Source organism: Equus caballus, chromosome 30, assembly GCF_041296265.1.
Source record: "Equus caballus isolate H_3958 breed thoroughbred chromosome 30, TB-T2T, whole genome shotgun sequence".
In the NCBI taxonomy this organism is placed as follows: domain Eukaryota; kingdom Metazoa; phylum Chordata; class Mammalia; order Perissodactyla; family Equidae; genus Equus; species Equus caballus.
This window is the reverse complement of record NC_091713.1, coordinates 16,078,694-16,104,378: the sequence shown is the minus strand read 5'-3', so window position 1 is coordinate 16,104,378 and position 25,685 is coordinate 16,078,694. Positions and strand designations below refer to the sequence as shown.

General features: G+C 48.8%; 1 protein-coding gene and 1 long non-coding RNA gene across 8 annotated transcripts in view; one reads left to right on the top strand and one right to left on the bottom strand.

Moving 5' to 3' along the window:
- EPHX1 (epoxide hydrolase 1) overlaps positions 1-25,685 on the top strand; it is a 45,879-nt gene that overhangs the window by 6,106 nt on the left and 14,088 nt on the right. For 4 of the 7 annotated variants that reach the window (XM_070256082.1, XM_023632537.2, XM_070256083.1 and 1 more), the window contains exons 2-3: positions 22,494-22,681; positions 24,738-24,918. In XM_070256082.1, coding sequence (XP_070112183.1) covers positions 22,499-22,681; positions 24,738-24,918 — 364 coding nt within the window. In that variant the 5' untranslated portion in view covers positions 22,494-22,498. Of the gene's footprint in view, positions 1-18,020; positions 18,096-21,920; positions 22,134-22,493; positions 22,682-24,737; positions 24,919-25,685 lie in introns of those variants that run through there. The other 3 variants (XM_070256084.1, XM_070256087.1, XM_070256085.1) reach the window with 3 other exon arrangements.
- On the bottom strand, positions 4,768-13,456 carry LOC138921614 (uncharacterized). The gene is made up of 3 exons (XR_011434319.1): positions 13,325-13,456; positions 9,022-9,115; positions 4,768-4,972 (listed from the first exon to the last, which is right to left on the bottom strand). It is a non-coding gene; the product is annotated as an uncharacterized lncRNA (long non-coding RNA).

Here is a 25,685-nt window from a genome sequence, read left to right as displayed (position 1 = left end):
GGGCTCGAAGACCTGGAGTGGAGTCTTCATGCCCGCAGGACCCCACTGTCTCTCTTTCCTTCTGTGGCCTGGCTGGTGCCCACTGTTCTCATAAGGAGCCAATTTAGTGCACGGTCCAGCCACTGCAAAGCCACACCTGTGAGGCTCTATGAGGCCTAAGCAAAAGTGCTTGCATTAGGGAAAAAAATATTCTTCTCTCTGAGGAATTCAAAGACTTTCCAGAAGATTCTGTAGCTAACCCACAACCGGGGACGACAGGCCTGGTCCTGAGTCAGGATCGAAGGAGTTTTTGCTTCCTTTAGTGTTTAGGAAGATTGATAAACAGACTGAATTAAAATGTCTTCTTGGCACTTACTGGCTGGGTTAACTCGAGCAAACCACTTAGCCTCTCTGAGCTGCTGCTACTGCTTCTTCTTTTTTGGTGAGGAAGATTGGCCCTGAGCTAACATCTATGCCCATCTTCTTCTATTTTGAATGTGGGACGCCAACACCGCATGGCTTGATGAGCGGTATGTAGGTCCACACCCCTGATTGGAACCCTGGGCTGCTGAAGTGGAGCATGTGAGCTTGACCGCTACGCCACTGGGCCAGCCCTTGAGCTCATTTTTAAATCTCTTTAAAACCCTTTGCTTCTCAGGGTTATTGTAGTACCTGAGAGGATGTGTTTAAGAGTCTTCCCACCCTCCTATCACAGCCCCAGCTTCTCTGGGCTTCCTCACGGAGCTCGTGGTGTCCAGACACACGCCCACGCCCTGGGAGGGTTCTGTGCATCCTCACCCTGGGCCCACCCGGCTGTCTCCGGCCGGCTGTAGCCTGTGCCATGAGCCTGAGAGGCTGCGGTCGGCCCAGGTGCCCCTGTGCAGCAGGGAGCCGCACAGTGCTCCTCAGAGAGGCCAGGCAGAGGCCCTCCCCCCTTCCTGAGGGGCCCCCCTCAGGTTGCCCCCGACACTCTGCCTGGGACTTGGCTTGCCCTGTCGGATGAGCCACCTTTGCTGCATGGCGTGGTGACTCTCCAGTTGTATTCCGACTCAGGCCTTTTAGAAAGTAGGAGAGGGGCCAGCCCAGTGGCGTGGGGGTTAGGTTTGCATGCTCCACCTTGGCGGCCCGGGGTTTGCAGGTTCGGATCCCAGATGTAGACATGTGCACCGCTCATCAAGCCAGGCTGTGGCGGCATCCCACATACAAAACAGGAAGATGGGCACTGATGTGAGCTCAGGGCCAGTCTTCCTCACACACACAAAGTAGGAGAAATCCTTTGGTCCCAGTGTCAAGCCCCATGATGGGCCCTGCAGAGACAAGGGCAGTTCAGAGAAGCCTCACTCTCTCACCAACTCTTTGGGGGAAAATGGATGTTCTTTCCTGGTTTGTTGCCTGCGGCAGGACCTGTGTGCTACAGCAAGTTGTCCCTGGGAGGTGGCAGGTGGGCACAGGTGGCGGCAGGCGCCCCTCCCTCAGGACCTGGGGAGACTGTTGAAATGGGGCAGGCTACCTTCAGAGTCGCCCTCAGGGCCTTTGATTGAACTCCAACGGTATTTTTTAGCCTTTTGTGACTTTCTGTTCATTTTTGCAACCTAGACATTGCCACAAGCAAACTCACTCCCACCAAGACACCAACAACCCGGGACGTTCCTCGGAACTCTGACCCACGTTGTTAGGGCTGCCTTGCACAGCACAGGGGCCACTGCCACTGTGTTCCAGAGCCGGCTCAGGTTACCCAGCGGTGGCCAGCTAACAGTGCTATCCTCTTACACGCTCCTGAGGAAGCTTCCAGATGGGGAGGGAGCACATGAGTGAGGAGCAGCAGACTTGGCAGGGGAGGGAGGCCGAGTGTGGCTGTGGTGGGAAGGAAATCGAATCCCTGTGTTAAGTGGCCCACTCCTTTGTCCCCTGAAATAGGAGTGCTCTACACACGAATGGAAAATGCCGAGTGCTGGAATTCCACAGAAGGGAGTGCTTTCCACTTGAGTTTCTTCTCTGGTGACTCAGCACCCAGGGAGAACTCATCGGCTCTTACTGAATTGGCAGAACGTGAGGTGGACCAGGACCTCCTCTGAAACTCCCCAGGCCTGAGCGCGAGCCCCCTGCGGGGTGGAGAGCGTGGTCCCACTTTGAGTTCTGGAACTCAGAGCCTGCATGGAAGGTTGTGGGAACGAGCTTGTGGTGGGCCCCAGCTCAGGGGCATTTAAAATCCGTGGAGGTCGTCAGCCCCTTTCTAAAGGTGCTCAGGGTTGGCCAGCCCCCCAACGTGGGCCTCCCCCTCACCCATCCAGATGCTGCACGGCAGGTCCTGTGGGCCCCTGGCTCAAGGCCATTCCCTCCCACACTTTCTGCTTTCCAGCCCTGCTGGCCTTCGGTGTCATGCTCCCTGCTGGAGCCCTCTGCTCCTCCTCTTCCGAGGAGCCCTCCTTAACTCCCCGTCTCGCTCAGGAAGCACTTCCTCAGGGAAGATGGCTCAGCTCCGGGCTCGGCTGCCGCTTGTGTGCTCAGGATTCACACAAAAAACGCCGCTGCCTGTGACAGCCGCTCTGTGTGCAGCCCCTTCATCCCAGCTACTTCGTACCTCCTCCCCGCCCGGTAAGGGAAGGACTTCATTCTCCCTGTCTTACGGATGGGGAGACTGAGGCCGGAGAAGTAGAGTCCCTGGCCTGAGGTCACGTGGCTGGCACGTGGCAGGGCCGGATTCAGAGCAGGCATTCAGGCGGGCTGGCTCCCGACTCCCTGAAGATGGGGTGGGGCTGGAGCCCAGTGGGAGGGGACAGGTGGGCAGCTCAGAGCACATAGGCCTTGAAGGCCACGCTAACCAGTGTTGCTGTGTCCCCAGGGCAGCAGGAAGCTCTCGAAGGGTTTTAACAGGGGGCATGACATGGTCAGCCTGGCATTTTCAAGAGACCACATCTTGAGGGGGCAAGCAGGTGTGGGGACTGGCAGGGGCTTGGCTGTCATCCGGGGAGAGCTCAGGACCGTGGGCGGGGTGTGGTCCGGGAGAAGGTGCAAGATGATCCCCGGAGGTGGAGCTGCCGGAATGTGCCGGATCGGATGTGGGTGAAATGAACGAGGGGGTTTCAAGGACGTCGCCCCAGTTTTTGACTTGGCATTCGGAAGGTGGGTAGTGCCAGCCACAGTGGGAGGGAACCCCAGAAGAAGACAACATCTCAGGGGACAAGTGAAGTTTCAGATGCCCCGGAGGAGGTTTCGAGATTTTCAGGAACAGTCAGGTTGCAGGTGGGTGTAGGGTCTGGAGCTCGGAGGAGGTCTGGGTTAGAGACACGACGTGTCTGTCATCTGATCAGAGGTGGCCACTAGAGCCACGTTTGCAGAAAGGATGGCCCAGTTCTCTGGCAGCTACTTTCTCTGACAGCCCAGCTGGTTTCACTTCCCCATTTCACATTTCTGCCAGCTCCCCGGCCCTCAGATGCCCATGGGTTTCTGGATTAACCTCGTCCTAGGGCCTTATGGCCAGTAGAAAGTCACGCAGCAGTTGTCCCAGCTGAGGCGGCTTGTTCCTGCAGCTCTGGTGTTGTGAGGGCATCTGACTCACTGTTGAAGTGGAATCACATGGTCTGGCACCCTTATGGGTTTTCAGATTTTTTAAAATGTATAATTATTTTGTTTTTGAGCAAACAGTATATGCATTTGGTAAAAAATGATTTTTTTTCAAGGTGCAAATGCTTATTCAGTGGAAGCATATTCCCTCCTTCCAGGCGGTCGCTGTTGCCAGTATCTGGGTGAACTCCCAGCACCAGTCTTTTCTTTCTTTCTTTTTTTTTTGGTGAGGAAGGTTGGCCCTGAGCTAACACCTGCTGTCAATCTTCCTCTTTTTGCTTGAGGAAGGTTGTTGCTGAGCTAACATCTGTGCTAATCTTCCTCTGTTTTATTGGGATGCAGCCACAGTGTGGCCTGATGAGTGGTGCCATGTCTGCACCTGGGATCTGAACCTGTGAACCCTGGGTTGCCAAGGCCGAGAGCCTGAACTTAACCACTACACCACCAGACCAGGCCCCCAGCATCAGTCTTCAACACAGACACGTGTGACCCTTGGTCCACACAAAAAGCACCTGATAATTCTACACACTTTTCTGCAGCCCGTCTTCTCACTTAACTGTATATCACAGAGATCTCTCTAGATCAGCATATGGATTTACCTCTTTTTTTTCACCTTCTATGTAGTATCCACTGTATGAATATGTCACAGCTTACTTCATCAGTTCCCAGTTGATGAATGTTCAGATTGCTTCCAATCTTCTACTTTTAACAACAACAAAAAAAGCTGCTGTGGCTGTTCTTGTCCATAGGACATTTTACAGAAATGTAAGTTCAGTATTTGGGGAGGTAAATTCCTGGAACTCAAATTGCTGGGTCGAAGGCCATCTGTAGTTTACATTTTGACAGTTATTATAAAATTGCTTTCCATCCAGTTTTTTTATTTAAATAAGTGGTCTGAATACTTGGAGCCCAGTGGGACAGCCTTTTCTGCCTGCAAGAGCGATGGCGCCATCCTTGACAATGTCCTTGAGGGGCCACACGCTGCACTGTACCTGCCCTTGATAACATTCCTTTTATGTGATTGGGACAGCAGGAAAATGTTTATCATATAAATGTCTCAGAGGTGGAGCATTCCGACAGCACAGAAAGTTCCGAAGACTGAGCATTTGTCCTTGAGAGTCTGTCCACTGGGGGACTTGACATATTTTCTTTTCCCCCTGACTTCCTCAATTAGTTAGGATTGCATTATGCTTTATATAATAGAAAACTCAAACTAACAGTGGCTTAAACAATATAGAAGTGTATTTCCCGGTCATACAGAGGAATTTGGGGAGTCAGTAGTCCAGGGCTGGGCTGGTGGCTCATGGTGAATCCAAGCTTCTTTCATCTTTCTCCATCATCATTCTAGCACTGACTTCCATCCTCAAGATCACTTTATGGTCCAAAATGGCTCCCTGAGTCCAGCCATCATGTCTGTGTCCCAGGAAGCCTGAAGAGAAAGGGGAAGGACAAAAGGTTCATGCTTCACAGCTAAGTCAGGGCTCCTTACATCGTCTTCCACATGCGTGCAGGGCCCATATACTCTACGTACGTTGTACACGGGGCAACCGTAGAGGATGCCATTCACATCGCCAACATTGTGGATTTGCATTTTTATTTACAAGCACTTTTCTAGCAGATGGCAATGAGGTGTGTTTTTCTGACAGTATTTTGAGGAATGGGTGTCTTTTCCTAATTCACGCAAAGGCACTGCCTGGGCCACAGATGGCTCTGCCTCAAATACACTTAACAACTCTTTGTCAGCACTGAACCACTCTGTCCTTCTGAGCTGCAAGGGGGACCAAGAAATGGAGTGTTTAGCTTGGCTTCTCCAACTAAAATAAAAATTCCATTGCCAAGAAAGAAGGGGAAAACATAGCTGGCACTCTGCCCCGCTCTCTCCATCTGATGGCGTGTTTGCTGGAGCGACCAGCTCTCTAAAGGAGTCGGGGTGGAGCATTGGGTATTGATTAACCTCCTGTCCGATCACCTGTTTATCACGCAAGCACGAAATGCTCGCATCCCCAAGCGTATTTCCTCACCTCGCTCCTCTCCGCGTGTAATTTACAGCGGGGTCGTCCGAATTGCAAACACGATTTGTAAGTCAAAATTCCTGGGTCGGCTTCATTGTGATGAAATAATTTATCAAAGAGATAAGATAGGGACTCCTTTCAGCTAACACAGAAAGAAATGAAATGACTGCACTTCGACATTCGTGATCGTCAGCTCTTCCACTGAACGTGGACGTCGATTCTTGTGTTTCCTCGCCTACGCCATGCACTTTTTTACTTCCATGCCTTTGTACATCCTCTCTTTTCTCCCTGGATTTGTCCCCATGCCACTGTTATTTTCTGCCTGGTAAACTCCTATTCATCCTTAAAAACCCTGCTCAGTGACCCCTTCTCTGTGAAACCTTTGAGGCAGACTTAACAACTCCTACTTTTGCACACTTCTCTTCCATCTGTGTACATATATTATTGTATCTGGCACTAGAAGGGTGTTGTTTATTCATCTGTTTGTCCATCCTACGACAGCAGGAACTCCTGCAGGTACAGGGCTGTCTGTGTCTTATTCCCTGTGCCTGCAAAGCACGTGACTCATAGTCACATGCAGCGTCTGCTGAACCACTGTCTGGTCCAAAAGCAAATTTATACTTGCTTTTCCAAGACACGAATCCAAATCTCTTATTTACTCCAAAAACAAATGACTTCTTGATACTTTCCAGACCAAATTCAAATTACAGAAAAAGAGTTCACTTGAGTTTTTACTATCAATCTTAAAATGAATCCTAAGTTTTAACACTTGTATTTTTGCCCCAAGCATAACAGAAACACTGCATTTGTTTAAATTATTAGATTGATGTTCCTTTTAACAGTCCCAGAGAACAAAGCACCTACCCTGTTTGACCTCCTATATTTAAAACTGTCCTTTGTGAGTCAGACCCAAGAAAACTAATAAATTGCTCCACTTGCGTCATTTTTCACTTTCAAATAGTTTACATTTAGTCAACCTTTTTTTTTGTGTGTGTGTGAGGAAGGTTGTTGCTGAGCTAACATCAGTGCCCATCTTCCTCTATTTTATGTGGGACGTCACCACAGTGTGGCTGGACAAGCGGTGCTAGGTCCGTACCTGGGATCCGGACCTGCGAACCCCAGGCCACCGAAGCAGAGGCATATGAACTTAACCAGCACACCCCAACCCCATCCCCTCCCTTCAGTCAATCTTTTAAGGATAAAGGTCATCATATTACTCAACTAATTTATTCAACTTGAACTCACTCTTGATTTTTTTTCAAGTTTCAAAAACGTGTGCCCAGAACTTGACCTCCCTCTAGAATTGGGGGAATTACGCTGTATATAATCTGGTTTCTTATCAGAGCAGTCAGTCGTAGAGTCTCAGGTTTCCCTGTAAGCATAGCCTCTTATAACTAAATGACCATTGTCCTCCAGTTATTGTGTTTAAAAAACAAAATCAGGCTTTGCAACAAAAACTACATTTTCCTCCCTGGGCAAGCTAATCTTTTTCTTAGGAAGGGTAGCACGGCTCTGAGACAAAGTGCTCTCATTCAGACAGCCTTCCCCTCCCCACCCAACTCTCCCAGGAGAGTATTTTGTCACTAGTTTGGAAAAGCGCATTCCAAAACAACAGCCTAATCGGATAAAATATATTTCTGGGACTTCTGGGGTAGATCCGTCGAGCTCTAATTCCAGGTGCTAGCAGGACAAAGCTGGCCCTCTCGTTTTGTGTTGTGTCACTTCTGAATTTTTCATAGTGACTCCTAAGCAGTGATGTTTTGAAGAGGTGAGAATATTTTCTACACCAGCAGGAGCCGACCACACAGAAGAGATAAATGGAGCTCTCTTTGGAAATATGAAGGCTTAGCAAAGGGAAGTCAACCCCTAATTTGGAAATGTAATTTTTCCGGACGAATAACAAAGAGGAGCTGACACAACCCCAAGGACCTGTTTTGCAAAACACTGATAGCCAAAGATGTACCTCGCCTTGTGCTTGCCTTCATCCTCCCAAGTCATGTCCTTGGTGAGGCATCCGGGAAGGACAGCAGATGGCCTTGGACCACAGGGGCTGCTTCCAGCCTGTTTGTGCACGTAGGCTGTGGCTGGGCCCTGGGGCGTGGGCTAAAAATCTAATAGGGACAGGGATTCCTCCGGGTTCTCTTCCAGCACAGAGATTCCGTGCAGTAATAGGGGATTTAAGTGAAGGGAAAGGAACAGACTTTGGTGGAGCACATGCTTTGAGCTGGCCAATCCTCACAGACAGCCTGCGGGGTCGGCGTTATTCTCCCCGTTTCACAGCCAAGGCCACAGACGCTCAGAGTGGTTTGGCACCCTGCCCAGAGCCCCTCAACTGGTAAATGGTGGAGCTGGGATTTGAACTACTGGAACGGGGAAGCAAGCTAGAAGCTCCCTTCTTGTAAACTCCGAGATGTTCCAGCTCCTACAGTCAGAGGTAGTCAGAGCTGCTGTCTGCGGGTCCCGTGGAATGGGAGTCCTCCAGGGAAGCCAGCCTGGCTCCTCAAATGCTGACAGCCCCGTGGGCCACCATGCTTCCCCAAACTCACTGAGTATTTGCATTGTACTCCGTGTTTGGTGGAACTGGGAGGCAACACGCTCCCTGGGCGCCCGCTGCCGAGGTCTGCCCGCGTCCAGGACTCAGGCTACGTGGCTGACTTCTGAATCAGCAGGCCTCCCTGAGTCGAGAAGCAGAGCCCAGGCGGGTTGTCACAGTTGAGGGGCAGCATCGGGCTAGGAGAGGGCCTGTGACGTGGCCACCCCGGGCTCATGATGGAGCACCTCCCCCGCAGGGACTGCTCAGTGCACCCCTGAACTGTGTCACTGCACCTGCCCAAGGCCTGCTCCCCAGGTCTCTCCTTTCTGGGGTACGTACGGACCAATCCCTTTTTGCACATTGTAATCACTGGGGAGCTCTGAAAAATATGAGTGCTTGGGCCCAGCTCCCGCCACCAACGGCAAACACCATTCTCACGTATCTCCTTAGAGTTTTGCTCGTCTTTGTCCTTTACGTAAACGGCATCGTGTGATATGTGCTCTTCTGGGGCTGGCCTCTTTGGCTCAGCGCTGGCTGTGGGATTCGTCCTCGTCTCTGTGCGTGGTTGCAGACGCTTTGTTTTCGTTGGATGGTGCTCCATCGTGTGAATGGACCACAATCTATGCACGGGCTTTTGGGTTGTTTCTGGTTTGGGGCCTTGGCAAAAAGTGCTGCCAGGAATGTTCTACTTTGTGACTTTTGGTAAACATGTGGACACATTTGGGTTGAGTCTATGCCCAGAACTGAACTGCTGAGTCATAGAGTTTGCAGTGTCCCATTCTAGTAGATTCTGTCAAATAGTTTTCCAGCTCAATCTTATGAAAGTCTCCTGTTACATTTGGATTTAACTAGCTTCTCCCTGGGACCATTAGCTCGGCTCCAGTGTTAATGGTACCCCCGACATACCTCCTACCTTAAAGGTTAACGTCTTACTTGAGTCCAGTGGCAGGACGGCGGCCCACCAGCCTCCCAGCTTCCGGAGTGTGGTTCCATGGACACTGAGCGCCTCCGGATGCAGAGCGCTGTGCTGGGCAGCCGGGGAGACAGAAGAAATGGAAGATTGCATTCGAGCCAGAGGAGGGGCAAGAAGGGGAAAGGGACAGTGACTCGGAAGCCACAGCAGCCTTCGCCAGCTTCTTGCAGAGCTCTCCAAAGTCCCCTTGCCTCAGCCATCCCACCACGTGCTGGGCAGCGAGCAGCCATCTGTGGGCTGGTGGAGGCCACGACAGCACAGGAAGACGCTCAGGACCCAGCTGGCCAACAACCCCTGGCGACCTTGAGCAGAATCATTTGCCCTCGCTGAGCCTCAGCCCCTTGTGTCGTGATGGGCTCGGCTATGACAGTATTCAGTTCTGTGGTTTATCAGCCACCTTTATAAAGAAGACCTGGTGGGATTTAGGGCTGAGAAGGACCTAATCTCTATCTGTGAGAAGCACACAGTTTCATCGTACGGAAAAATCCTCCCCAGGGAGCAAAGCCCAGGAGCAGAGGAGCTCTGGGGCCGGGTGCGGGCGCGGGCCGGGCATCCGGCTGCTACGTTAGAATCCCACCTCCCCACCTGCTGGCTGTTCCATCTTGCACAGCTTCCTCAATCTCAGTCTTCTCATCTGTCGAATGGGACTGTTGTGGGCAGTGAATGAGTTGAATGATACCAAGAGCTCAGAGCAGTGTCCGAGGAGGCCCTCCCTGTCGTTGCTCGTTCCCCTCAGGCCCTGAGCCCCCAGGGGGAGAAGGCGTGGGGACAGGAGTTGAGGGGAGGGTGGGAGCACGCGCCGCTCCGGGCCAGAGGAGAGACTCGGCTGGCTCCCGAAGAGAAAGAGCAGGGACTTGACAGGGGAGATGGAGGGTGTCCTAGGATTTGGAGAAGCTGCCTAGGGTGGCTTCAGGCTCCAGAGCGGGGCTGCCTCGCGTGTCTGGCTAAGAGTGTAGACTGTAGCTTGCAGGCGGTACGAAAAACAGGTTATGGAATTTCTCTGGTTCCCCTCCCAGGAACAGAGAGCTGGTAACACGTGAGAGGTGGCCTGCTGAGGCTTTCCCAGGCCTGGCTGGGCCCCGGTGCCCCTGGAGCTGCCGCGCTTGCTGCAGGTCTCTGATGGGATCTCGGACACGATGAATGCAGGGCAGTGGGTCCACCTTCCCCAGAGGGTCTTAACCAGGAGGGCAGCTCAGGTACCCGGCTTTCTGCATAGGACCACCCCACCAGTCTGCGGGCAGGGGGCTCAGGGGGCTCCGCTCCCCTGTCAGCTCGGAGACAGCGTTATCTCTCTGCCTTTCCTCTCGGTCCTATGGAAGGGCCACAGCCCCTCTCACCTTGGGCCCAAGTGTTCATTCAACAGCTGTTGGTGGGATCCCTGCACCTGCCACAGCTGGGCTGGGTGTTCACTAGGGTGCCTTGGAAAGCAAGATGCACAACCCAGGGCGGCCCAGTGGTGTAGTGGTTAAGTTCATGTGCTCTGCTTTGGCGGCCTGGGATTCGCAGGTTTGGATCCTGGGCATGGACCTACACACTGTTCATCAGGCCATGCTGTGGTGGCATCCCACACACAAAATGGAGGAAGATTGGCACAGATGTTAGCTCAGCAACAATCTTCCTCAAGCAAAAAGAGGAAGATCGGCAACAGATGTTAGCTCAGGGCCACTCTTCCTCACCAAAAAAGAAAAAAAAATAGCCCAGCCTTCTCAGAGTTTATAATCCAGTGCAGAGCAGGGGTTCTCAAGGTGTGGTCCCCAGACCAGCAACAGCAACAGCACCTAGGAACTTGTTAGAAATGCAAATTCTCCAGCCTCATGCCAGACTGCTTGAATCAGAAACTCCATTTGACTAGCTCCCCAGGTGACTCCAACCCATCCTAAAGATGAACCACTGATCGACAGTTGGGCTCTCAGCTGAGGGCAGTTTTCCCCGCAGGGAACATTTGGCCACGTCTGGGACATGTTTGGTTGTCAGACTGCAGGAGAGAGGTGCTACCGGCATCTAGTGGGTGGAGGCCAGGGATGCTGCTTAACGCCCCACGGTACACAGGACAGCCGTCATAGCAAAGCATCAGCGGGGCCAAAACGTCCAGTGTGCCGCGGTTGAGAAAGCTGCCTAGAGCTGCCCTGTAGAGGGCAGGGAGGGCACCGGTTCTTCACGCCCGTTACCCCAGATGTGTCACTCCCTGGCCACATGACCTGGGGCGAGTTGCTTCCCCACACCCCTGCCTCAGTTTCCCCAGCTATGAAGAGAAGGAGTTGGACTCAAGGCTGCTGAAGTCCTTTCCAGCTTGATGTTCAGTGGTTCCGACCCAGTGACAGGTTGGCCCCATGGAGGTGGGGCCGATGCAGCCTTTCTCTTGCTCCTCCCTGCCACCTGGCCGAGAGAGAGGCCCTGGGGAGGGGGACTCTGTCATCTGCCTGGTGCCACACCCGCCCCAACCCCAGCCGCTGCTGCCAGAGTGCAGCTGGCCTTGGGTTTCCTGGCGCACAGTCCATCTCCCTATTGTGGGCAACATTTGCTCCCGTGGCCCAACCCCAAGGAGCCGGCCCTGGGAGGAAAGGGAGCTGCCAGCTGGCTCCACACCGCTGCCTGCTGCCTCCAGGGGGTTGGGCTGGCAGAGTGGTACCCTCTCTCCTGAGCCTCCAGCCTCAGTTTCCCCATACTCTAAGGAGAGCAGGCGCCCTGGCAAAGGAAGTCCAGAGGCCTGAGGGCAGCTGCAGCACCTGGACCCCCTGGCCTGCTGGGGCCTGCCCTTCCTTGGCCTGCCAGCCCCCTGGGCAGCTCAGTTCTCACGCCCAGGCCAGGAGACTGGTATGGAGCCGAATGGCCAACTCCCTGGCCCACCACCTCCTCCCCCGTTGAACCACAGCTCCTCTAGGCCAGGAAGGGGAGGGTCTTGTTCCTCGTTATTTCATTTTTTTGGAAAAGATGTGCAAGCTTAGGAGACACACTGGGGCGGGTGGTCGCGGCCCCCATGAGCCGTGGTTCACTGTGCTCTGGGGGTCCCAGAGAGCAGGTATGAAGACTTGAGGCTGAAAACAGGTGTGGAGGGGAGGCGAGCTAGGGGAGGGGGCTGTGACACGCCCAGCGACAGGTGGAGAATGAATGCTTTGGCTACAAATTCTAATCCTCACAATTGCAGTGTGACTGGGGGAAGCCCTTGCCTGCTCTGATTCTTGCCTCAAATAGGTGAAAAGGAAAGTCAAGTTCAATGAATTCTGGCTCCTGAGTGGATGGATTTGCATGTATCCTGGTTTAGCACATCCCTGAAGAGCCACCTGCAGACAGTCAGTGCCTGTCGCAGCAGGCTAACCTTGAACACCTTACCTCGTATGCAATTAAGACCCATTGTTAGATAAAGGGAGGGAACTAGGTGAGAGATCAACACACTTCACTAAAGCCTGCTTTGTAATCTGAGATCAGTGGCTGCTCACCATCCTTGAACCAGGTACTGATATTCTTATCTTAATTAGGGTACGCATCAAAGGGCTTTATAATTTCTCTTTGAATCTGTTACTTTGCCCTGGGCGTGCCAGCATGGGCTGTCGCAATACGCCTTGTCCTGATTCTGTGGGTTTAGATGGGACCCTTGGACACTGATCGTTTCAACACACCGTCCCCGGGCCAGCCTGGCTCATTTTGCTGCTTGAAGTCCAGGAGAGATAACCACACTGCACACACATCAGATCTGCTGAGTCGGAATGACCCAGCGATTGTAAAAAGGCAGTGGGGATGGGGGGAACCTGCAGCGGGCCCCTTGGGTGTCGCTGTGTGCAGACCAGGATATAAAAGTTGGGCATTTAGATCCAAGGGAGGTGACAGCGGTGCTCACGGCCTCTCTGTGCTGGAGTCACGGAAGGAGGGCGCTTTGTAAAGCTCTGGTGGGAGGTTGAAGGGGTTCTCATTCTTTGTTGTTTATTACGATTGCAGCTCCCTGACAACATTGTGCAAAAATGTGTCTTATTTACTTCCACTGTGTACACTGATTGCACAAATATTGGCAGAATACAGTGCTGCGCCAGGCAGTATGCTGGGCACTGAGGTCAAGGCAATGACCAGGACAGACACAGACCTTGCCCTCCCGAGCTCCAGACTATTGTATGTGACCGCTTGCCAGGTGAACTTCATCCACCTGCTTCTGCTGCTGGGGGCAGCTCTGCTCTCTGCTTCTGCCTCCTCCCACACGCTCCCCACGTACCCTCCAGACCCGCTGTCCCTTGCCTTGTTTTAGCTATAGGAATGCTGGTTCCAGCCACCTACCTGATCAGCAGACACAGAGAGGGCCAGGCACTGTTGGTGCTTGGGGTTGGAAGATGGAAGCCAGGGCCTGTCTTTAGTCTGGGGATAGTGCCCACGCCCTCACCCCACGTGCCACATCTCGGCTGGGATAGCAGGGGCCTGCTCCCTAGCACAGCTTAGGCTATCAGTACACGTGGAGAGAATGAGACCTTGAACCACTTCAGATTTCACAACCCAAAGCGGGAGATGGAGGTTCAAGGTTGGACAGGCAGGGTGCGGTTCCCAGGAAGAATGCTGCAGTGGATTCTAAGTGCGCCAGTGACCTGAGAGATCGGCCAGGAAAGCTGTCACAGGAGTCTAAGCGTGGGTGACAAGGGCTCTGGGTCAGAAGAGGGGGTTGAATCTGAGCGGCATCAGTGATATCGAACCTGAAGTGAGTTCGCTCACCCGTTGTGCAGCAAGCCAATCTCTGATACCGGGTGTAGGGGAAGAAAGTGGGAATCTTAATGCACAGCGCTGAGCAAGGAGAACAAGTTGCTAACAGTGTCATCCCGAACTCCCCAAAAAGCTTCAAGCAAGGGTTTTTGTTTGGCGTTTTAGGTAGGGCAGGGGGAGCATGTGGCCTTGGGGGCTGAAGAGTCCTCTGCACAGGCGTGACCATCTGTTCTACATGTTGCTCATGGTGGATTTTCAGTCTTTGACGTCTAAAGTTTACAATCAGTCGTTTTAGCTTCTCAATGTTCCTGCAAGATGATTAGAGTCAGGCGGGGCTGTCACAAGCTCCTCTCTTATCAGCGGCCCTCCTGCTGTTCTGCAAGGCGAGCTCACAAACTTTGGTTACTTTGTTTCTCACGTTAACCCTGTGAGTGCGAGGCACAGTTTCACCCTAATCCCGGGAAATTCTAACTCCTTTATCCTTGGTTTCAATCTCTCTTGATCATTCCTCATTCTTGAGGGGTTTGGGGTGACGACAGATCTAGCTACTTCCTGCTGAATTGGGGCATAGGTTGTTTCATCTCATTGAACCAGTTTTTAATAAGGCAGTGATGCAGGTGGGCTCCCAAAGTTAGGCCTGTATCATGTAAGTAAGCAACCAGGTATTTAATAAGAAGTATTTTTAGAGAAAAAAAAAAAAAACAAGGTTAATGGTTGAGTAAAATATAAACCAGTTCCTGACCCCAGGGGGCAGTGAACCAAGAAGATTCAAGTCAGGGTCAAAAGCATCTTTTGCAGTTTGAATGTCTCTGATGGTGTCATCAGATTCTCAGGTATCTTTCTGAGTGGCTTACACAGCAGCCGGCATGAATCTTTCTTAAGTTTATATCAAGATGTTCAGCTTTAGTTTGCAGGGCTTCAGGAAAAACGGCAGGTTTAGTTTTCAAATTCTGAATGAAAATGGTGGAAAACATTAGTTTGGAGATTTGTTATCTCAGATATTTCAGGAGACTAGAAGAAGTTAGAATCTAGTGCAGTTTACGGGTAGAAAATAAACCTCAGAGACAATTGACAGAACTAAAATACAACATCCACAAATGTGTATTATAGTTTTTATTGAAACATAATTTTTCTCTCTAGAATTACCCTCATTTTTATCAAAGATAGCCAAATTAAGACCCACTGGTTTACAAAATAAGTCTAGTTTCGGTAAACGTGGCCCATTCATTTACATAAGTACAGCAAGAATAGCAATTGATCTTTTAATTAGTTCCTGCTTTGCCGGAAGATTTTATAAAGAATCTCAGATTGAACTTTAAAGGCCTCTCAAGGCCAGGAAAGTTAGACCAAGAACTTGTCATCAGACTTTGCCTGTAATACCTACAGATTTGAGTGAGTTCCTCTCTACGTGAGGTCCCCCAAAATATCCTGGGGTTCTTTGCTCCTGTCAGAGGGAGTGACATTTTTTACTCAACCATACCAGGTTACTGAGAACCCTGTGAGCAGGTACCTGGCCAATATTTTTAAGTGGCTTTATTCCAGAAAGTCAATGTTTAGTCCTCAAAAGCTGTCTTGTCATATTCGAGCCTGTATGTTACTCTCAAATGTGACATTCCAGTCAAAGCCTTGGTAATATAACCAGTGTTTCCAATTGTGTCCTGCTGTAAGAACAGATTCTTATTGAACTTATGCAAACAATTATATTCACATGAAAATAACCATACTCACACACTTACTAAGAGTTTTCAGATTCTGGAGGGATCAGGTAGGAGAAAAAAAAATAAATGCTTTAATTTTGTTTACAAATTGTTATAAGTCATAGTTTCTTAAGAGAAAAGAGAAAAAGATTTTCTTAAACCTGAAAAAGACAAAACATTAATCAGCAATATCTTAAACAAAAAAGTCATAAAAATTATAAACATCCTCATTAATTTAGTCTCATATAATTAATTCTTGATCTTGATCTTCTGTTAGCAGTTTTGTGAGGCCATAGGTTTTTCAGTAACAGTTCTATAATTTCTTACTCAGCTCAGTTTTATAGTCTGAAAGTTTATCAGAAACCTGTACTCTAGAGTAAGCACCAGAGTCCTTTTCATGGATTTTTTTTTTTAAAGATTGGCACCTGAGCTAACAACTGTTGCCAATCTTCTTTTTTTTTTCCTGCTTTTTTTCCTCCCCAAAGCCCCCCAGTACATAGTTGCATATTTTAGTTGTGGGTCCTTCTAGTTGTGGCATGTGGGACGCCGCCTCAGCGTGGCCTGATGAGCAGCGCCATGTCCGTACCCAGGATCTGAACTGGTGAAACCCTGGGCCGCCGAAGCGGAGCACATGAACTTAAGCACTCGGCCACGGGGCCGGCCCCTCATGAATGTTTTTAAAGATGAAACACATCCGCAAAAACATCAGAGTAAAAGAACAACTATCTATAAATAACAAAACATTCAAAAATGGCAATTGACAGACACCTGACCACTTCTATGACATATAACACTCTGAGATAATAACCAGAATTGTGATTGATAACCAAGACAGATCAGAATTTTAGGAATGTTATATAATTTTTTACAGTACTTATATTAATAACATTTACCTACACAATATAACCTGGGAAGATTTATCATCATTTATTTGACAATGCTTCCCATGTAATTTAATATACCAAGTAGGTCTAATTAGTCTATTCTCTCTCTTTGTAGAAAGACAGAATAAACTCTTTGAGAAGTCCCAGGGCCCATTGGAAATTCTCAAAGATTTTTTTTAAGTCAAAAGAAATACTTCACCCAGGATTCAAACTTTGGGAGAATTTGTCAAAAATATCAAAAGGGTTTAAAACACTTGGTCAAAAAGGAAACAATGCTTAGTTATTCATTCAATCAAGGTGATGACAGAAGATGTCAAGGGCAAACAGAGAGAGTTTAAACAGTTTTTTAAAAAAAAAAAACAGTAAAGAAACCTCAGTCTCTTTGAACATAAGAAGTTATTTTAACAAAACGTAGCTTTTCTGTCTTTTAGGTAGACTCACTGAAAAATAAAGAAAAACCTCTTATAACCTCCATATCAAGAGCAGACCAAAAGCTTAAGAACATTATCTTTTTAAGAGTGAGAAAGCCAAATTCTAATTTTGCACCAGCTTACGCTTGATGTTGAAACTCATTCATTTAATTGAATTCATTTAAATGTCAGCCAGCTTGACCATGCACAAAATTTCTCAGGGTTTTATTTCCACAAATCTTTTGTCACTTACTTTTAACATTCAAAATTTGTCCCATGTTTTCTTTTTTTGTTTTTTTCCCCAGTACTTTAGGACATATTTATCTTTTGTAACAAAACTAACAAAAATATCTCTATTTTTTTATCTTCTTTACTGAAAACATACATTTTACTTTCCTTGTATACAGAAACATGTATTTTCTCATAGAAAATTCCCCAGCATGCACAAAACATGTTTATCAATAAACCTAATCATCTTTCAGTTTTTCTGAGATAAGAAACCAAAGGCAGACAAATCTATGCTTAGTAATCAATTTCTAATATTTTATCTTATGTGGCAATGACCTAGATACTCAAATTTCTGTCATTTAATTTAGCAAAACTCTAAAGTTTTAAGTTGCCAAAAGATTTTGGAAGCTGTTTTTCAAGCATACAGACCATAAAACATAATTATTATACTCAAAAACTCCTATCCATTTTCATCTGTCTAAATCCTTTGTTCCCAACAATTAGGTTTAGATTTCTCAAAAAACTTCCCGTGACATTAAAACAGTTAGCCATTCATCTTAAGTTGTTTTAAGTACATACATCATAACACATAATTGTTGTTAAAAAGTACCCCCCAAAACTTTTCTTTTTTACATCTATTTAGTTTACCTCTTCTCAACAATTATATTTAGATTGCCTGCAGAAACTTCATGAGACGTCAAACAAAATCTGCTATTATTCTAAGTTATTACTTTTGCTGACACATTTTATAACAGAGACAACACGTCTGCATCATATCCGAGGCTGATAACTCTGAGGACATGTCTATTTTAAATTAAACCAGCACACTTAAATAAGCTCTCAGTTATCAAAGCTTAATTTTATCGTGTTAAACAACTTTGTCTCTTAGACGTTTCTGCGTGTTAATTAAAGACTGCATTCCATCATGAGAGATTTTGAATCCTCTCTTTTCAGCGTGACCCTTAAGGTGGACTCCTCTGAAACAGAGTTTCCCCAGAGAGATCGTTACAATTTTAAATTATCTCAAAAGTTTACTTATTTTTCTTGCTTAATTTTAGATCAGGAATTTCGGGGGAGTTGAAGTGGGGAAGCTCAGCAAGAGAGGAGAGACGAGCAGCAGATTCATCTTTAGCTACTGGCATGTTTAATTATTTATTTTCTTTTAAAGAGGCAGTAAAGCACTCCTGATTTTATTTAGAAGTCTCAAAAGATTAAAACAGGCTTCCCGGTAGTTATTTAACTTTGTAGCTGGCTTTTTCCAATTGTATATGTAAATACATCAGTTTGGGTAAACTGAAATTGCCCCATTTAAATATACCAATTTTTACAAAACTATATCTTAATTTTAAGTTTAATTCTAACATATTAGAATTTTATTAGCAAGTTTTGGTATTACAGTACTGTGTAGGGGAAGCATTTCCAGCCAGGTGTGACATCTATTTCCAAAAAAACATCCAGGCAGGGGCCGGCCCCATGGCCAAGGGGTTAAGTTCACACGCTCCGCTTTGGCAGCCCAGGGTTTCTCCAGTTCGGATCCTGGGCGCAAACATGGCACCACTCATCAGGCCACGCTGAGGCGGCATCCCACATGCCACAACTAGAAGGACCCACAACTAAAATATACAACTATGTACTGGGGGGCTTTGGGGAGAAGAAGAAGAAGAAAGAAAAGAAGATTGGCAACAGATGTTAGCTCAGGTGCCAACCTTTAAAAAAAAATCCGGGCAAAGTTGATATAATATTATGTATAAAACACTTGTTAAACACTTTAATCTTTATAGTCTTATTAACCTTGGTAGCCTAACTATTGCACCAAATAATTGTTGGTCAGCTTTCTTATTGTGATTTCTGTCTTCTGGCTTTTTAATTTTTTTTCAAACTGGGGTAAATAGAACAGGCCTATCTGATGTCCTTTAATGTTGGGGAGCCAATAAGGGGTCCCTTTAGCCCATCCAACCTTAGGCAGTGTTTTATTAAAACCTTTGTTTCAACTTTATTCATGTGTGTTCCATTGATCCCGTTTTCCCTTTTTTTTTTTTGAGGAAGATTAGCCCTGAGCTAACTGCTGCCAATCCTCCTCTTTTTGCTGAGGAAGACTGGCCCTGAGCTAACATCCGTGCCCATCTTCCTCCACTTTATATGTGGGACGCCGACCACAGCATGGCTTGCCAAGTGGTGCCATGTCTGCACCCAGGATCCGAACCGGCGAACCCTGGGCTGCCAAGAAGCAGAATGTGCACACTTAACCGCTGCGCCACCTGACTGCCCCCCGTTTTCCTTTTAATAACTAGTTAAAGATTTCCATCCTGTTGGGATGAGTCCTGTGACTCTTCCCTTTCTGATTTTTCTTTGTTAACTTAATGTTTTCATTAGCATCTGTAAGACCATGAGAAGGTGAGACCCCAAGTTTAAGTTCTTAAGAGTAGTCATTGTATTTTTCTTTTAATTTGGTCTTTTCATAGGTACCAATAAAACAGCTGTTTGTGATGAGAGCTCTCGAAAAATCTTCCAACTTAAAGATCCATTGTTGGGCCATTTTTTTCCCTTCTGGAGTCTAAAGATTATTGTGGCCATGTGGTGTGACTAAAGAAAATCATCCCTCTTTAGACATTGGTTTATAACTATAGGTCGACCAGTGAGTCAAACTTTTTCCCAAGGGGCTCTTAGGTGGAATAGATGTGGCACCTCTCTTGTTAACACTTTTAAAAGGACAGACAAACAAACAACAACCAGAGATCCAACAACCGTGCTTTCCCAGAAACCCTTGGCCAGCAAATGGAAGCCAGAACAAAGAAACCAAAACCAAAGTGCTTCCAGTCCCAGCTTAGTACGTGTCCTACACTCAGGGGGTGCCCAACAAATGAAGATCCGCCCCACAGATATTCCCAAATGAGCAAGGACAAGGGACCTCGGTGTGCATACTGGACGACTTACCCAATCTGGTTGAGCCATCTCGACCTTAAAACAAATGGAGCCCAGAGGGCTGCCAGGTTCCCATTATTTCTGGCTGGTCCTGTTGGAAAAGGTTAGCACATGGACAAAAACAAAAACTGCCATCTACTCACAAGAGACGTCTTCCTAAGCCCTGAACCTAGTTTCTTCCACCACCAAAGCAAAAGCACCAAGCGACGTCTGGCCAGCATCCAGTCGCTTGCGGCTGTCCCTGAGACAAGGGGCTCAGTCAGCTGCAGGACAGCTTCCAAGAGCAGCTTTTACCCAGAGGCCAGAGTGCCACAGGTGAGACGTGCACTTGGGACATTGTCCCATCTGGGTTGCCAAATTGGTATCAAACCTGAAGTGAGTTCGCTCACCTGTTGTGCAGCAAGCCAATCTCTGACTCCGGGTGTAGGGGAAGAAAGTAGGAATTTTGTCATTGCACAGTCCTGAGCAAGGAGAAAAGGCAGCTAACGCTATCATCCTGAACTCCCTGAAAAGCTCCAAGCAAGCGTTTTTGTTTGGGGTTTTAGGTAGGGGAGGGGGAGCATGTGGCCTTGGGGGCTGAAGAGTCCTCTGCACAGGCGTGACCATCTGTTCTACATGTTGCACATGGTGGATTTTCAGTCTTTGACGTCTAGAGTTTACAATCAGTCGTTTTAGCTTCTCAATGTTCCTGCAAGATGCTTAGTCAGGCCGGGGGCTGTCACAAGCTCCTCTCTTATCAGCGGCCCTCCTGCTGTTCTGCAAGGTGAGCTCAGAAACTTTGGTTATTTTGTTTCTCACGTTAACCCTGTGAGTGCGAGGCACAGTTTCACCCTAATCCCGGGAAATTTTCGCTCCTTTGTCCTTGGTTTCAGCAGGACTTGGTGAGGGACAGGTGTGAGGGGAGAATTAGAGATGGTTCCAGGGACTGAGTATGGGAGCTCAGAGGTCAGTGGGGTCACTGGCAGAAACAGGGCGTCAGATTTCCACCCCGCTGCAGGAAAGGGAGGGAGCCAACGCCAATGAAGGTCTGTCCAGAACCTTCATTAAGGACCACTATGGACGAATATTTCAAGAAATGGCCCCCAGTGGCCCAGTTCTCAGTTTAGAGGGGCAGCTCCTGCCAGGAGCAGACCTCAGGGCCTCAGCAAGCCCCCAGCAAGGCCCTGTGGCAAATAGAGGACACAGTAGGGTGGGTTTCCTGGCAGGGTCCTCCTCCTGCCTCAGTTTCCAAGACAGGGCTGGAGCCGGGGAGGGGCTCTACCGAGGCCTTGTCTGAGACACGATCATTTCCCCTCCACTTGGGTCCTAACTGCTCTGCGTCCAGCAGAAGCTCGGCTGGCTCTGGCACGAGCACCGTGTCTGCGCCCATGCACGTTTCCGTGAGCTGGAAGCTCCCGTGGGTTCCTTCTCTGGGAATGCGGAAGAAAACAATGCTGGGCCACGGTCTGCCTGGTATTGGTTTGCAGGAACTAAGCTCTTCTTTTTTCCCTTTCTGAGAAAAAAGACACAGGAATCAGGCAAATGGGGATTAAAACAGCTGAGTTTATACAAATTGTCATGGGCAACTCTATAGAGGCAGAATGTAGATTAGGGGTTGCTTAGGGCCTGGGGTGGGGCAGGGGGCAGTCGGGGGTGATAGCTAATGGGGATGGAGTTGCTCTTTGTGGCGATGAAAATGTTCTACAACTGTGGTTACGTGTGCACAAATCTGTGAATCTACTAAAAATCATCGGGTTGTACACTTTAAAGATTTTATTTTTCCTCTTTCTCCCCAAAGCCCCCCGGTAAATAGTTGCGTATTTTTAGTTGTGGGTCCTTCTAGTTGTGGCATATGGGACGCCAACCCAGCATGGCTTGGTGAGCGGTGCCATGTCCACGCCCAGGAGTCGAACCAGCAAAACCCTGAGCCGCCGAAGCGGAGCGCGCGAACTTAACCACTCGGCCACGGGGCCAGCCCAGGGGTTGTACACTTTAAATGGGTGGATTATGTGCTCTGTGAATCATGTGTCAATAAGGCTGTCAAACAAAATCCAGCTGAGATGTGTGGCCATGTTTGGGCTGCCTAAGACTCTTCCTCCCTCTCCCCACCCCACCCCCGCCCCGAATTGAACTTAACCTTCAAACCTGTCCCCTTGCCGCTTACATACATCCCGAGGACAGGCCCCTCTCAGAGAGAGACAGCGAGGGGCTGAGCCTCAGCCCCATTCCCTCTCCTGAGCCCACCACTCAGAGAAGTCGCTGCTCTCCGGTAGGGGTAGGGGGCCCAAGGGTGGGAGAGGCTTCTCAGAAGCTTCTGGAGCAGAAGGCCCCTCAGAGAAACTTGGGGCCTCAGGAATGCAGCCCCCAACACCAGGGTTATGCAGAAGCCAACCCGGCTTCATTTTTTCCCAATTTGATTAGTAGATTTCATAGCTCAGTAGGATAATGGGTGACTTTTGTCTCTTTTTCTATTGTTTTCCAATCTTTCTATACTATGCTTATGTTACTTTTTAGGGCAAAAGGACATAAAATCAGGGATTGGGTGGGAGAGAAATTGGAAGTTTGGCCTCTCTGGCGGGGGGTCGAGGTCTGGCTGGGTGGCCTCTGTTGCTAATGGGTTCTATCCACTCCACAGGAGTCATGTGGCTGGAAATTCTGCTCACCTCCGTGCTGGGCTTTGTTATCTACTGGTTCGTCTCCAGGGACAAGGAGGAAACTTTGCCGCTTGAAGATGGGTGGTGGGGGCCTGGGTCGAGGCCCACGGGCCGGGAGGATGAGAGCATCCGTCCTTTCAAGGTGGAAACGTCAGATGAGGAGATCAACGTAAGGCTCCTTTTTCTGAGCAGAGCTGAGAGACGGGAGGGCCAGGGAGCCCCTTCTGCGGTTTCCCTGTAACCAGGTTGGGCCTTAGGCTGGGGCTGGGGAGGGCCCAGGCCTTGGGAAGGGCCCCTCTTGGGAGGGTTTTTTTTATAGTCTGCTCTTCTTCCAGGTGCACCTGGGCAGGTGCAGTTGCCCCAGAGAGGGGTACCCAGCTCACCCGCTCTGCCCGTCGTCTCCCTTCTTCTCCTTCCCTCTTCTGTCTCCTTTCCCCTACCCAAGGCCGGGCAGTGACTAGGCAGAAGAGGGGGTGCCAGCTGGACCCAGTTACATGCATCAAAGGTCACAGAAAGCAGCTGTTTTGCCTCCTTTGTGCCCCGCCTGAGCTTGTAGGAGAAAGTGAGCAGGTTCTCGTCAGGGCCTGGGCGGAGATCCTAAGAGAAGGCAAGACCATGGCGACATAAAATGCCGAAGCACAGAAAACCTGTGGCGGGGCCAGTGTTGGTTAAGCACCTACTGTGTGTCAGCCACTCATGGTCACGCTCAGTCCCTGCAGGAGTCTTGTAGGCTGAAGACTATTGTTGCATCTTACACATGCACAAACTGAAGCTCAGAGAGGTAAAGCCGTTTGTCCAAGGTGACCGAGATGATAGGCAGAAGGGTTTGGACTCAGAGCTGTCTCATTCCAAAGCCACTGCCCCCTCCTCCGCACTGCGCTGGAGGCAGGAAGGATGTGACCATGACCATGACCGTGACCATGACCGTAACCATGATTGTGACTGGCGGGGTGGGCTGATCTGAGAGCCAGGCTTGAGCTGGGCCGGGAGGGTGGGAGGGAGCTGGGATGTCCCCACCCATTCTCGTTTTCATTCTGTGGGTATGTGAGTACCTACTGTGTGCAGGCACATAGCTGGGGGCTTGGAAGAAGAGAGAGTCAAATAGCTCAGAGTCCAATAGTTGAGAAAAGAAGTGTGCACAGAGAAAAGTTAACTAGAAGATTAATAGGGATAAATGCCATGAAAAGTGGTGAGAAAAAAGTCAGGAGAGTTCCGAGGAGGATGGGATTGAAAAAACAGAAACTAGGCTGCACCCCAGAGAAACCAGGCTGCTGCTCCCTTGGTGGGACTTGATAAGGCCTCGCCATTTATGACAGAGGCTGAGCCCTGAGGATAACTTCTTTCGTGGGTTCTTAGACTCGGGTCTAAGATTTCTAAAATCTGCTTGGGGGTGACTGAGGTGCCTGGGAGGAAACCCTGGGAACGGCAACACTTGAGATCTCTGTGCGTGGACTTGAACTTCCCCCAGCAAGGCTGGTCTCAGTGGCCTCACGCTCACCCATCAGACTTGCGCCGTCTCTCCTGGTCTCTAATTTTCATACCAACTGAGTTATAATGCATCATTGAGTCAATGGGGCGCATCCACCCGGCCACCTGTTTTTGCACAACCCCCATGCTATGAATAGTTTTTACATCTTTAAACGGTTGGAAAAAATCAAAATAAGAATAATTTCTCATGACGTGAAAATTATATGGCATTCAAATTTCGGTGTCCGTAAGTAAGGTTTTATTGGAAAACAGCCACGTCCATTAGTCCACATATTGTCCACGGCTGCTTCCACACTACATGGACAGAGTGGAGTAGTTGCAGCTCAAAAAGCTTAAAATATTTACTCTCTAACCCTTTACAAAAAGATTTGCCAGCCCCTGCTATATGTTCCCTGCTAAGGCTAGGAAACTTAAAGATGCGTATTGTGTATTGTTCATACATTTAAAAACTGAGAGATGAGAGGTAAACCTCGAGTCGAAAGTGAGGACACATATGTTGGGGTAAGAGCTGCTGTGGTGGGGAACAGGAGGTTTCTTCTGGGACAAGCCTGACACCCTGAGCGCGGCCTCCAGACCGACGCCCGCTCCCCTCCCGCTCTCCCATGAGGCTTGGCTTGGCCTCTTCTGTGGCACTGTGTCCTGTGGCTGTAGGGTGAGCTCTGTCTTCTGGAAACAGAGTTTCTCTTGTGCTCTGCCCCACCCACCCCGTCCCCTTGGGGTCCTGCGTTTTGCTCCAGGACTTACACCAGAGGATCGACAAGGCCCGTTTGACCCCGCCGTTGGAGGACAGCCGCTTCCACTACGGTTTCAACTCCAACTATCTGAAGCAAATCGTCTCCTACTGGCGGAATGAATTTGACTGGAAGAAACAGGTGGAGATTCTCAACAGATACCCCCACTTCAAGACCAAGATTGAAGGTACGTTTCCAAAACACCAGCCGGAGGGCATCGTACGTCCCAGGAACGGCCTTCTTAGACGCCCGACTTAGACGAAGCTGGGGAGACCCAGAACCCAGTTTTTGGTCACTGAAACGTATTTATAAGGTGTAACCTCACCAGGATGCAAAAATAATGCAAAATCCCACAAATCTATGGTCTTTAGAGCTAGACAGGAAATAATTGATAAACCAAAGAAATGCAGGATCCAGTCGAGTGGTGGAACAGTCTTTGAGAGATGGGAATGGCCTTGGTCAGCTCAGCCCCTCCTTGAGGTTTTGGAGTCCACCACATTGTGACTGTTAAAGGGTACTCAGCCTGCCAGTCGAGGTCCTAAGAAACGTTGTTCTGTCTCTGTATCTCTAGACCTCATGTCCCAACTAGATCATAGGTTGTCACACCACTTCACCTGGAAGAGAGGGTGTCTCTCAAAATTTTCTTGGGAAGGTAACCTCAAGATCACTTGGGATGAAGTGATAGTTTCCTTAGTGGAAAAGCATTTTTTAATCCCAGAAAGATTTAGAATCAAATTTAGAAATGTTTAAGAAAATCAAACTCATGCTGTTAATTTAAAATTTTTACTTATTTATTTTTAATTGTGTAAAATATACATAACCATTTTAGTCATTAAGTGAACGCTGTCAAGTGAATGCCACAGTTCAGGGGCATTAAGTACATTTACATTGCTATGCAACTGTCACTGTCATCCATCTTCAGAACTTTTCTTACTTTGCAAAACAGAAACTCTG